Source organism: Nipponia nippon, unplaced genomic scaffold, assembly GCF_047370975.1.
Source record: "Nipponia nippon isolate SJK-2023a ecotype South Korea unplaced genomic scaffold, ASM4737097v1 scaffold_19, whole genome shotgun sequence".
NCBI lineage: Eukaryota > Metazoa > Chordata > Aves > Pelecaniformes > Threskiornithidae > Nipponia > Nipponia nippon.
The window spans coordinates 4,343,559-4,357,054 of record NW_028262335.1 but is presented as its reverse complement, the minus strand read 5'-3'; the positions used below and the strand labels follow the sequence as shown (position 1 = coordinate 4,357,054).

The 13,496-nt window shown below is 40.7% G+C and overlaps 1 protein-coding gene across 1 annotated transcript in view; it reads left to right on the top strand.

The window, feature by feature from the left end:
• Positions 1–13,496, top strand: part of PEX14 (peroxisomal biogenesis factor 14) — a 79,342-nt gene that overhangs the window by 61,982 nt on the left and 3,864 nt on the right. Inside the window, exons 5-8 of the mRNA XM_087755271.1 lie at positions 5,875–5,960; positions 8,504–8,606; positions 9,872–9,969; positions 13,209–13,300. Coding sequence (XP_087611397.1) covers positions 5,875–5,960; positions 8,504–8,606; positions 9,872–9,969; positions 13,209–13,300 — 379 coding nt within the window. The remainder of the gene's footprint in view (positions 1–5,874; positions 5,961–8,503; positions 8,607–9,871; positions 9,970–13,208; positions 13,301–13,496) is intronic.

The following is a 13,496-nucleotide window of genomic DNA, read 5'->3' as shown; positions in this document are numbered from 1 at the left end:
TAATCGGGATCCTTAATTTTAACAAGCTTTCTCTCTTCAAACTTAAATGATCTGAGGGGTGACAGCAGAAATTCTGTGTAGACTGTGTGGATATGATTGTATGATTTTGTGTACAAAATACACTCTCAAAGAATTTTTAAAGTCCCAACATAATCTGTGTAGACTCAAAATTTACATATATATTTGCATTTTAAAACAAACCTCGCAAAAAAGTATCTAAGCTCCAAACAATAAAAACCAAAGTACACACCATTAAAAATCCATCAAAAGAAGCTGTTCAGCTCATGTGTGTCTGGCAGTTTGAAAAGCACTTCGCTTACCTGCCAACTATTAAGAATAGGATTTTGATACTGCTCCCAAACAGTTCTAGGTCAGATATTGACTGATGTAACAGTCCACTTAGGTCTGTGTTTATTAGTTTATGGCATAGTTTTGCTATTGCTGGAGACAATACTAGACTTGCTTTCTGAGTTTTTAAATACTCTGGTTTGGCACAGTTTGGGAAGAAAAACATTTGTGATGGAGTTGGGCTCAGAACTGGAATATTTCTGACTGTTGTATTGGGTGTGCTGGTGAACTCCAGCACTGAACTCTGCCTCCTGGGCTAATACCTCGCTGCCATAGTTCACAGAAAATGCTAGAAAAGCAAAATCTGCTCTCTTGCTGAAGAAACAGTGCCAGATCCCTCTTAGTGCTATCTGTTGCTCATTCAGCTAATGCTTATCACAACCCAATACTGGAAGAGTTAATCTGCCCTTATTTTATAGTGTTCCACTAATATGAGTAGGGCAGGAAGGAAGTATGCAATTCAAACTGGAAAACACTGTCATCATTATTAACGCTTGCAGCTTTATCACTGGTTTTTTTCCTCTTACTCTTTTGACTTTCCTCAAAGCACCCAATTTTTTCTTACTAGGTAAGAGTCTTAACTAATATTTAAACATCAAAATGATCCCAGTAACAGCTCCAAAGAGAAGTCTGAAAGTATCATTCTGTAATGCTCAGAAACCAAAGGTGAATAAAAACACCACCAAAGTAAAGCTTTTGTAGGGGTTGTAATTGTGAACTGGGGCTCTAGCTTTATGATCCAATCGGTGCTTTTTAAATAACTTGAACCAAAAGCTTTTGCCTCTGAGCCAGTCTTTTTTAGCAACCCCCAAAATCAGGGAAATGGTGACAATAGGTTCATTAGGTATTGTTCCTCCCCTCTCTAGCCATTCTTTGTAGACCTTCTATTTAAACTTAATCTTTAAATAACTAAATATACATGGTATTCATTTGACCAAAATATTTGTTTTGATTAGGTGTCATCTGTGCCCCATTCTAGTCCTTGACTGGTGTAGTACTGGTGGTGTTAATGATGGATCCATCTTCGTGTCTTCCTGTTAAGTGCTTTCCGTGGTATTGGAACAGCAAAAAGGATACGTGAATTTCTCTAGAGCTGATGGATGAGACTGTGCAGTGGCTCAGTGCTCTTCCAAGGTGCCTTGTTTGCTGTAGGTTATTTCATCCGTTGGATGCTAATCCTGTAATGAATATTTCTGAATTGGTCCAAATCTGCTCCAGGACAGTTGTTTCTGTGATAGTTTACTAAATCAATTTATCTTTCACAGATTTGTCAGGGGTTGTCATGTACAGAGAAAGATAGATACTACTTTTTCTGTCTATCTGTTATGCTTATCTTCGTACAGAGTATTCATGACACAGTGTTGGAATGCTTCAAGGTTTGAAGTTCAAAAGTATACCTAAAGGACTAATGAGACAGATAGACTGCTGAATCTATAAGTTGACTCATTGATGGGAACAATGTATATTGGAAGAGCTTATACTGAAAAAGATGATGAGCTATATTTGCCTTCCCCAAAGAAGACATCTGAGTTTCTTGTGAAGTAGCATCTGATCTGCTGGAGTTTAGGTCTTGAAGACTGTGAACCACTTTGTGTTTGATATTTTTGGTTCTTTTTAAGTTTTTTTTGAGTAGTTTTGACACCTCTACACAAAATCACAAAACTAGAGAGAAGGAATTACCCCCCACAGAGCAAAAAGGAGAAACAGTTGAGGAAGGTACTGTGCTGAAAAGCAGTGGCTAGTGTCTTAAGAGTTCATTCAGCACCAATAGCCAAGTTGGTGATCTTGCCAGCAACTCCAGCGTAAGACGTCCACTCTTGTGAGTCAGAGCAATAAATCCTGTGCACACCTTTTGATTTTACTTGCTTGATCTCCTGCTGTTGTCAGCTCAGTCTGTTCTAATTTTTAAAGTTGCAGGAAATAATTCATACCACTTAAATACTTCCTTGTCTACAAATTGAACTGCTAGTGGAGCTATTACTTAATGTTCTAATGTTTTGTTGGAAATAGCTGTTACCTATGTAAGTACTTTCTTATTCTGTAAGAGTTAATGAGAAAAGCGTATTTGTAAGCCTTCAGAGTAGCATAGTTCTTGTATGCCGAACTCCTCCTGGCTTTGATTTAAGAGAAACAATAATAACTTTTGGGAGGAAGAGACAATAATAAAGTTAAGTTTCTAGACACTGTATTTTAGCTCATCTCTACTATTTCTCCTCCTGTTCTGGAGGAGTAATTCCTTCCCTCCAGTTTGTACTTTTGCCAAGAGGTGTCAAAACGGCTTTAAAAAAAAAAGCTTAAAAAAAGCTTGAATTTGATTAATATAGAGAAACAAGACTTTGCCTGACTGATAATAAAACTGATAAATGACATTTGAATTACTTGTAGCAGTAATTTATTACATAAAATATCTTTTATTTGACATGCGATTAGTTGCTGGAAGCATCACTCAATCTGACTAGTTTAAACATGCTCTAAAATGAACCCCAGTAAAAAAACAGGGCTGTCTGCTATTGGCGTTATGAAATATACTAATCCAGCAGTGAGGACAAAAATCTGACTTTAAATATTTAAATGATTAATTGGGTTTATTTTTTTTTTTTTACCTTTCTAACCCCTGTAATTACAAGCAAACTCAGGGGAGTTTCTGAGCTAGGTGGGCAAAGCTGCATGCTTACCATCCAGGTATTGTCTGTGTTCTTCCCCATGGTATTTATGGGCTCCATTTATGGGGTTTTGTGCAGATTTTAGACCTGCTTAGAAGTCATCTCCAGTGACTGTTTTTCTTGCCATTTGGATCATCTTCTCCCACCCCTGTGTCTTTGTTATGTGGGAGGCTGTAGAATACAGACTGTTTTCTCTTACAATTAAAAATGGTAACTAAAATCTAAACTCTTTTTTTTTCCTCAACTGCTTTCTGTGGGTTCGCTGTCTGCTCTTGGAAAACCACCTCTTCCAGCCTCACTTTCTACAGTTTTAAATGTGGATGCTAGTGAGGCTGACCTTACTTGGATGCACAAGGCCTAATTAATTGATGTCAGGAAAGTTAATTCTGAGATTAATAGGGATCTTAAAAATAGTAAGGGTTTACTCTGGAAGTGCAATTTACAGTTGCTGCTGTGAAAATTAAATATACTTACAGAAAACACAGACTTAGACCTGGAGAAAATGTCTGTGTCCCTTCCATTCGCCTTTTGAGGGTCTCTTACATAGAATGGTTTGTTACTTCCCCAGTGCCTCAACTGAAGAGTAACTGGGCTATTAGTGCTTTTTCACTTTCTCTGAATTTTATTCCAGTTCTACAAGTGGGGAAATTGAGGATATGCAGAGAAGCCAGTGTGAGCACTGAGGTTACAACTGAGAAACTTCTAACACTCTCTCCACCCCACGTTTTAGATTAGAGTATTGCAGAGAAAAAGGAAGATTGAATGTGGATTTTAGGCAGAGCTGTGACATTCTTCATCATATTGTAAAGTTGATGTGGTCAATGCAGAGCCTTTACTGCGTCCCTCACTCACTCACTTTTCCTTTCCACCCCCCTCACTTTTTTTGCCACAAGACAGAATTATTTCACACATCTCTAAAATGAGTAAAATGGCATTTCAGCTTCTTGTCTTTATAGACTCTCTGAACTTTAGGAAAGATCATTCTGGTCCCTTTTCATTAATAATGAAAACCAGGGGGCAATAAAATGTTCTTAGCTCAAGCATTACGGGAGTGGAGGGAGAGATGAGTGAGGTGAAAGGGCAAAGCGGACAGGGTCCTACAGGTGTCTCTCCTTTCTACTCAGAGGTCACCGCAGCTGGGAGGTAGGTAGGGACAGCCAGTCAAGGACTGCCATGCACAGGGCACAGCTGGACCCACAGACCCTCTGAGATTAATTAACCCTTTACAATAGGCAGCTCAGCCTGGAACGAGTTGCGTTGTCATAGAAGGATATTTTTAGTCAGAAGTTCAGGGCAGAGAATTGGACAACCAAGAGACTTCAGATACCAGAAATGACAGTGGGAGCAGAGTAAGGAGGGGAAAGTGGGATGGATGACTGGGGTTTGCAGCAAGATTAGCCAGAGATCATTTTAAATCCTGACATGTACACAGCCAGTTACTGCAGCTTAGCTGACGTGTGTTAACTCATTAAGTTAAAAAGTTATGATAATTTGATCATGTGCCTAAGCTCCAAAACTGCAACTGCAGCAACCCAAAATGCTGCTGGTGACACTATTCACCGATTCTGACAGAGCTGCTTTAATTTGTTCAGCTTTCTAGCCAGTGGATAATTTGAGGAGCTGTGTCCTAAAATGTAGCAAGAAGCTATGAGTGCCAGTATTTGAGAGTCAGTGCCTGTCTGTTGAGTTTGAGGGCTGGGATTAGGAGTAACTCTTGCAATGAAATGCCTGTAGAACATCTCAGCAACAGGGAAAATGGCAATAGTTGAGCAAAGCAGAAAGGAGACAAGCTTCCAGCCATTTCAGACAGTTAAGCCTCCCTTTGAAAGCCTAAATTGAAACTTTGGAGACCAGAATGCATTTCTGAGACATTGTAGGTCACATGTAGATTTGGATCTGTCTGTTTGGAGACTGTACACTGGCCTCCACCTCATCAGTTCTGCCCACATCCTGCCACTGAACTTTAGGAAAGATCACTCTGCATCCTCTTTATTATTAAAGAAAACAGAGGGCAGTACAAGATTCGTTAAGGGAACTGCAAGGGAGGTGAAAGGATAAAGCTGGTGGAGAACTACAGGTGTCTTCTGATTCTGCTTGAAGGAGCAGAGCATACCGTGTCTTTGCTTTGCTCTGTGGAGTCTCTAACCTTCTGTGCAGAATTGTGTGTTAAGTATCTCAAGCTTTTATCTACTTCTTTACCTCTCTGTGTAGATATTTAATTGCATATTTTCTCTCTGCTGTTTATGTGAGCTTTGGTCCCTATTTGTAATTCAGGCTTGAAAGACACTGGATCCTTCCTTACTGAAATGGTCCATAATTGCTGACACAGTGTTCATAAACCCGTTTGTTGCACTGATTTCTCTTCTTTCTCAAAACACTTCTTTCTTTTTTTCTGCACTGTTACGGGTCTCTGGCTCTGTCCCCACTTTCAAAAATTATGATAGTGAGGAACAATTGGTATTCAAGTAGTGAGTTAACCTTAGCTAGTGCTAACACCACAGACAGTTATTTGGGGAAGGTGCAGTAGGGTTCAGAGTGCGTTCTGCAAGGAGAGAATAGGGCAAACCAGCTTGATGGAACTTTTTTAATTGCTGCTGTGATTTGTCTCCCTTTGACACCTTGTGCAAGGCCAGTGTCAATGCTAGAGGTCTGGACAGATGTTTCAATGTCCTAGGGCCAGAAGCCTGAACACTGTACCTGAGGGACTACAAGCATCTTAACGCCCCCTGCTCAGTAAATCTATGCCTGCTAAGAAGCGGTAGAACTGGCATTATTCATTGCTCTTTTCGCTGATAAGACGGGTATATGAAAATGTTGTCACCTGCAGTTCTGACTATGATTATTTCTTAATTTTGGCCTTTAGGTCCACCTGGCTCCAGATGGCGAGATTATGGGGCTTTGGCTATCATAATGGCAGGAATTGCCTTTGGATTCCACCAGCTCTACAAGGTAATATCTCCCTCACTACTCTTACACTGTACTCCGAGAGAATGATGTTATGCTGCTTGTGTCCAAATGATCATGTTGGTTCCAAGTTGGTGAAGCATCTCTGTTCTTGCTGGCACTGCCATTAGTATATTTGAGAAATGTAGACACTTAACATGAAAATGCAGAGTCAAAAAGTGGCAAGCAAGCAAACCTAGTTTTTAGCAGTGGATCTCAAACTGCTAGAAACAAGGTCATTTTCATTGTGTATATATATTTTGGAATTTTTTAAGTTGAGGAAACTGAGCACAGTTCAGTAAAAGGATTTTCCCAGCACTGGCCGGCAGACATTACTGTCATAGCCCCAATCTAATGATTTGTCCGCTGATGATCCTGCACAATGGGTAGGAAAGAATCTTCTTTGACCGATCAGAATGTTGAAAAGAAGGTGCTAATTTCCAGGTCTGCCATACATCCTGTAGTTCTACTCCAGTTTGTTTAGAACAAGGTAGAGCAAGCGTGTGTCTGCTTGTGTATTGTAGAGACAGCAGCCCCTTCTTCTTTCTTGTGCAATGTTTCTCCAGTTGAACATATTCTTTCACTCTGGATTTGCTTTCCAGCAATGTGGTAAGTGACATTAGATAATGTCTTTGGTAAACAATCATACTCTGTGGCTGCATAGAAAGACGTAAGTGGTTCAGGTCAACACAGCAGAGTGTAAAGAGCTTTTGTCCAGTAGAAGTTGTGTTTTATTTTTTAAAAAGGGACAGAGATGAAGACTTAACATGAGGTTGATGGTTTTCATGTTTGTTTGTTCTTTAATTAACTATCACTGCCTTCTTTAGTAAAGTCTATTTTACAAATAAAAGTGTTGGCCTTCTAGTTTAAAACTACTTTTCTTATCCTGTCCTATCATTAATTTTCTGGGTCTCAGGCTAAGAGAGAGAGGCCAGATGAAGCAACATTTTCCATCTATGCAAGTACAGTTACATGATTTAAGGGAACAGCTTTTTATTGAGATATGTTGTCCTTGTGTTTTTATATTAAAGTAGTGATGCCAACCTTACTGATCTTTTCATTCTGGCAAAGAATGGTGGGGCTGATAAGTGTCCAGAGAGATGTTAAGACAACAGCTGCTGGGCCTTGCAGACCTGAACACGTTGCTGTTACTAAATGACACATATCTAACACATATTGATGATTTACATAAATTTTTTGGCAGAATGTCACTGATGCTGTTAATATATCCTACTGCTGTATTCTTTGTTTACAGATCTTGCTCTGGTGTCTATCCAAACCTCATAAGGCATATTGTGTGCCTAGCAGAGACCCATATTCTTTTATAGGAGTAAGAAATCTTTGGAGATTGATAAATTCCCTCTGCCCTTCATGGGATTTTGAGGGAGTTTGCAAATAGTGATTTTTATGTGAAAGATAGGATGCTAGGATAAAACATATTTGTCCATGTGTGTTCTGTGAAGATTAAGAGAGAACTGTTTCTGAAAGTCATCAAAAGCTATTTGCTTTTCAGTATGTCTGAGTGTAAACATGTACGTGTACATGTGCTTTGTGAGGGTAAGAACTGTGTACAGCGACACTGAAATCTTAAACCAGTGCTATTAAATGTAAAAGAAGGCTGTCCCACACATGTCAGTTTGGATAATCAGCTCTGTCTCAGAAACCATCCTGTATGTATGCCCCAATAGTGGGTGTACATGCATCAAAAGCCAGGATGAAAAGAATTGATAGGCACTATCAGGGCTGTTTCTGCATCCTAGACCATCCTTCTCTCACATTTTTTTCACCTGCCATGTTGTGCTTGGATGTGCCCTTGTTGAAGTGCATATTCAGTTCATAGGAGCAGTGCTGCAGAAGGATCCATGATAGTCAGAGGAGAGTTGTGACCTATTAGATCCGGTCCCTTCTCTGCAAGGGCAAAATGAGGTAGATTCCATGGCTGTGTACAGTGTCACTGAACTGCCTCCCATCCTATACTAGCCTCTTTCTCACTTCCTTTAGCCCTGGTTCCGTAGTTCTCTTCCCTGTGCTCCAGATCTCTGCTTTTCCCTTCGTGACTCATAACCCTGCCAAGGTTTAAAAGATTTTATAATACCTCTCATTCCCTGGCTTGTGCTTCCTCTGGCCTTTCCTGGGCCTTTCTCCTCTTCTTCCCACTTCTACATTTCTTGCCTTGTGGATGTAGCTCAAATGTTGTGACACATCAGTGTGTTCACATTCAAGAGCGTAAGATCTGAAATTGCACTCTGTATGTGATGCATGTCTCTCTGGACTGAGAGCTGTCCCAGGAAACCTTAAATGGAGTTAGGAACTGTTTTTTAGCACCCTCAAAAATGTAACCACAGAACTCATATCTTCTCTTCTGCAACTTCATTTAACACCTACTGTAGAGGAAATTTCTTTTCTCAAACAGCTGTGTGGATAAATGATCAGTGGCTCTGTGATAAAGGCTGAGGTTTGGGTGGTGGGCTTTGAGGATGTTTCAGGTAGATAAGAAAGACTGCTTTGCATGTCCCGATTTCCTAAAAAAGTTTCTGTACTCCATGCAGAAATACCTGCTTCCTCTCATCATGGGAGGCAAAGAAGACAGGAAACAACTTCAGAGGATTGAGTCAAACATTTCTGAGATGAGTGGCAGTGTGACACAGACAGGTAAAGATTAATGACTCCATCAATTCACCCCTCAAAGCCTTTCTCCCTGTATCCTCCATTCTGCCAAGACCCCCACCCTTTTCTTTCCCTCCATCTCCACTTTATGTGGTGACTTCATTTATCTGCTCTCAGAATCTGTTCACATTTGCAAATGAAGCCGCCGTCATTTCGGTTTAATTTGAAATTGCTTGTTTACTGTCGGCACGGCCTCAATTAATTATGTTTTTACGGAAAGGCTCCCAACCTCAGAATATTAATAAGGGGAATAAAATGACAGCCTTTCGGAGGGCTGTAAAGTTCATTTTTAATTTCTGCTTCTCTGATGTTTTCAGGGGCTTTTTTTTTGGTGTTTTCCCCCCACCTTCCATCTGAAAATCCGAGGAAGGGTCAGGAGAGTCTGTAATTACTGTGCCTCCCTGACCTTAGCCACCTTCTCTGTTATTGACTCTATAGGGTGTCTGTTCATTACCTGATGCCCTAATGATGGTCTGGATTAGCTGTTACCTGTCACACCAATAGAGTTTTTAATTTTATTTTATTTTATCAGCTTGTTTACTGCCTGGAAGCTTTGGATAAAGTACCAAAGTAGAAAAAGTTCTCCTACAGCTGGAGTTGGAGTCCAGAAGTTCTTCAGTGTTTGCTGGGGTGTAGGAGGGGAATACAGGGTGTTCTCTTGAAATAAAAGGGGAAAAGCCCAAACTATATTCAGTTGGTTGGATGGAAAAAAGTATGGTTTTCCGCAGTAGGTTTGTTAAAGATGCTGGGGTTGAAGGAGCTGGTGGGTTGAGAGTGGGAGGATGCTAATTACACTTTTTAGTGGAGGGTGAGAAGAAAAGCATCTTTCATTTCTCACGATAGCCTAAGGTCACTCCTGAGACCAGCCTCTTCCCAGATTGGAGCTAGCCCCGGTGTTTGCCTGTGTGAGGCCCAAGATAGATAAATGATACAAACATTGTATAAGTTCAGGGAGATGTACAAATCATAAACCAATATAATTAGAAGGGAGAGGTTTTGGACGGATATACTGTGGGCTATAGACATCTATACAATGGAAAGATAAACTAGAAATACTGGAGGTTAGATGCAGTGCAGGTAGATTACCCGTAGTGCAGATAAATCATATGGATTAAAGTGAGCAGGCGGGTGTAGATAAATTAAATATAGGAATAGAGGCATCTTTGCAGCTAGACAGCAGGAAGGACGTGTGTGAGTGCGTATATGCGCATGTATCTCAGTTTAACACTCTCTGGCTTTTTCCCTCACAGTGACTCAGTTACAGACAACTTTAGCAGCTGTCCAGGAACTGCTAGTCCAGCAACAACAGAAAATCCAGGAACTCACCCAAGAACTGGCTGCTTCTAAGGTATCCACTTCTAACTCTTCACCTTTAGAACATAACCATCTTCTTTGGAACATGCATGGCTTCTTTTGTGGGCATGTGGAAAGCACCTTGTTAGGTTCACAATCCAGCCTTCAGCTCTGTCATATCCCCAGCCAGTTTCTCTGCATCTGACCTCTCCATAGGCCGTCTGTTTAAAGTACTGGATATTAATTGGGTACTCAGTGAAATATATCTAACTTCTGAGAGGGCTTTGCTATATAGCTTTGTATGCAGCCTGTGTGTCTGAGGCCTCAGACCTGTTCTCAGCTCTGTATCTTCTGCATTGCATTTCAGATAAAATAATTGTGCTGTTAGTCCACTGACCAAAAGAGGTAAAGGCCAGTTGTGCAGAGGTTTTATTTGTGTGTAATATGTAATTTTACATGTTTATATTTCTCCTGTACCCTTCTACATTATCAGAACAATGACTTAATCCCGTTCAGCCAAGCACAAACTTGAAGTTCTGTATTTAAGTCACTTGTTCAGATCCAGGCCAGGTAATGGCCAAACATTCTTACCATTTGGTTTCTTGTTGCAGTGATTTTGGTCATCTCAGTGTAACACGTGGCCCCATTGCAACCACATTAGCGATGATGCACAGTGGCCCATTCCCCTTGACTCCTGACTTAACCCTGGCAATAAAGCCATTTTGTGTTGTTACATGTGTAACTACAAGTAACCACTTTTAACCAAAATTGATTTTCTTTCTGGGAATGAGAATTAGTGCTTTTTATCTCCAAAGTACTTTGCAGCCATTGGCCTAAGCGTTCTATCAGCCAGTAAGTGTTGGTTACATGTGAGGTGGGATGGATTTCAACCAGTCACATAGAGGTGAAGTCTTCCTTTCACTCACAGACTTGTGATTATTCAGGGCCCAGTCATCTTGCAGTATTCTCTGTACAGGGAGAGATTTTTCTTTTACTGTGAAACCCCTTAGACAATGCTTACAGCCTTTTACCTATAGCATGGACAGTTGTCTTCTCCCCTTACCTATACTTTAATCTCGTACAAACCCTTTGATGGTGTGTAACTGGTGGGCCACAGCTGACTATGTGGTGTGCACACTGTACAGTAGGAATTCCTCAGTGGCAGAGCTGTAAACCCAACCATGAAAGACAGTTTATGGTCACAACACTCTACTTCAATTTTCCTTGGGAACTGTGGCCTGTCAGTGGCCTGGAGCCAGTCCGGAAATTGGAAAACTGTTTTCAGGTCTTAAGTGTTAAGATTAAGACCACATGTTGAGCTTTAAGAAGCAAAAAGGGCATAAGAGTCTTGGTGGTTTAGAGAGTCTTGAAGAAGTTTTTCCTCCCCCCTCTCTACCCCCTGCGCTGAAATGGTAGCACACATTGTTATGATATCTAAACCTCATGTGTACAAAGAAAAACTTGGGCAACCCCACAAACCAAAGAATAAAAGCTGTGTTTTCTCAGCTGTAATGTAAGTTTTTATATCTGCTTTTCAAACTCCTACTGGCATGCTGTAAAAAATTAAAAAGAGGGACTTTAAGTAATTAAAAAACGCACATAAAAATTCAAGGCTTGAATTTTCTACAACTGTTTTTTAAAGAGACTGGCTAAAAAGCCCCAGATGTCAGATTTTATTTCTAAATCCTAGGCATCTGGCACCATATGTGTTTTGGAAATTTGAGTCCTTTGCAGGCCAGTGAGTGGAAATCACTCCCTTGTTAATGTGCTGCTGTAGCTTTCAAGGTCTTGGAAAGCCAGAACAGTGGCTCCTGGATTCTTGCTGTCTGAGGGCTGGGAGTGTGAATCCCAAGGGAACGCATCTGTGTATATCACAGCTACTACAGGCTGAGCCTCTCTCAGCTCACTGGGTTCACAGCCCAGAAGTCACTGGGAGGAGTGCTGGCTTTGGAGGTGTTCCGGGTTACTCAGCACTAGCTGAAGCCTGCTTAAAGAATAAGTAGGAACAACCAGTTCTGGCTGCCTCTAGTAGGAGCTGCTGAGGAGGAGTTTTGTGTTATTCCAGTCCTGGCTTCCTTTGTCAGGGGATTTATTAGGAGTATCTCTGGAGCGATGCTCACAAATGGGTTCATTCCTAGTGGCTTTTAGCAGAAATTACTATGGGAAGCACTAGACATGAGTGTTCTTTGGTCCCATACCTAGCCCATTGCTACAGGAGTTGCCAGAGTGATAGGATGGGGTAACCATAGGCCATGATCTGTCTTTCAGAATGTTCCTCCCATTTCTCAAGTTCCCAAAAGAGTTAAAAGAAAGATTGCCAAAAGTATTATCTGCAGCATGTTCTCCTCAGTTGTCACCTTACTCTAATTTCTGCCTGATATCCCATAGCAATTCTGATGCAGTGCTGACAGCAGCTGTACCAGGCTTCCATGAGTTACTTATCATCTTTCCCCACCAAATTGCATTCATTGCCTTGAAATATCCAAGAGACAGTACCTAGTCCAGCTGCTTCCTGGAGATACAATCTGGTAACTCAAGCATAGCTCTAATTCTTCAGATCTAGTAGTGAAAATTTTTGCAATTTTGAAGCATCGATTTATCAGCCCACCTCTCAACACCACAGAGTGCAGATAATCAATTCTTTATTTCATGATTTAGGAGAAATGAACAAATGGTTTTAAAATAGTTGTTAATGTATAATATTTGAATCTGTTGCCTCAGCTAAGTGCAGTCACAGGAGAGAGTAAAGGACTGATTCAGTGCAACTCCCACTGTCTTTCAGGATCCTAGTTATAGTTCTTCTCTAGAAATCATTCATTAGGTTAGTGTCAAATGATTCAGTTTACCTCTTTGTGTATTGTTCTCTGTCTGATATGTTGGTGGAAAACATCCTACATAGACCTGGCTCTGTCTGAATTCTCACAAGTGCTGGCCGCCTCCTAATTGAAAAAGAAAGGTCCCCTTGAGATGCTTCAGCAATGGTTGTGCATGGTATGTTGGAGACAAGATTAGTGAGTCCCCCAAACGGAAAGCAAATATTTGAATAGCCTTAGCATCTTGAGACAATTATTATTTCTGATCATCGTGAGGACCCATTCAGGTCCTTCTTTATTGTGGAAGTTGTTTTGCTCACATCTGAGAGATTTTAAGTGATAGAGCTTATGTATGTTATGCCCGGGGCTCAAGATTCCCAGATGGGAGGAGAGGGAGGATAACATAGAAAAAAAAAGTGACATTTGTGAACTATCTCCCAGTTCATACTTTGATCTTTATATCTTCTTTTTCATGTTCTAGGCCACAACTTCCACCAACTGGATTCTGGAGTCGCAGAATATTAATGAATTGAAATCTGAGATCTACTCGTTAAAAGGACTTCTCCTGAACCGGTATGGATGGAATATGTGAGCAGATTATTGTGTGGGGAAAGGGTTGCTTTCTGGGATTCTCTCAATCATGAAGAGGAAAGGCATTTCCAACAGGAACTAGCTCTATATCCTGTTATTGCTATTTTAATAACACCACTTTGCACTCCACTATCACTTTCTATTTGCAGGTCTCAAAATGCTTTTCAAACTTGCCTTA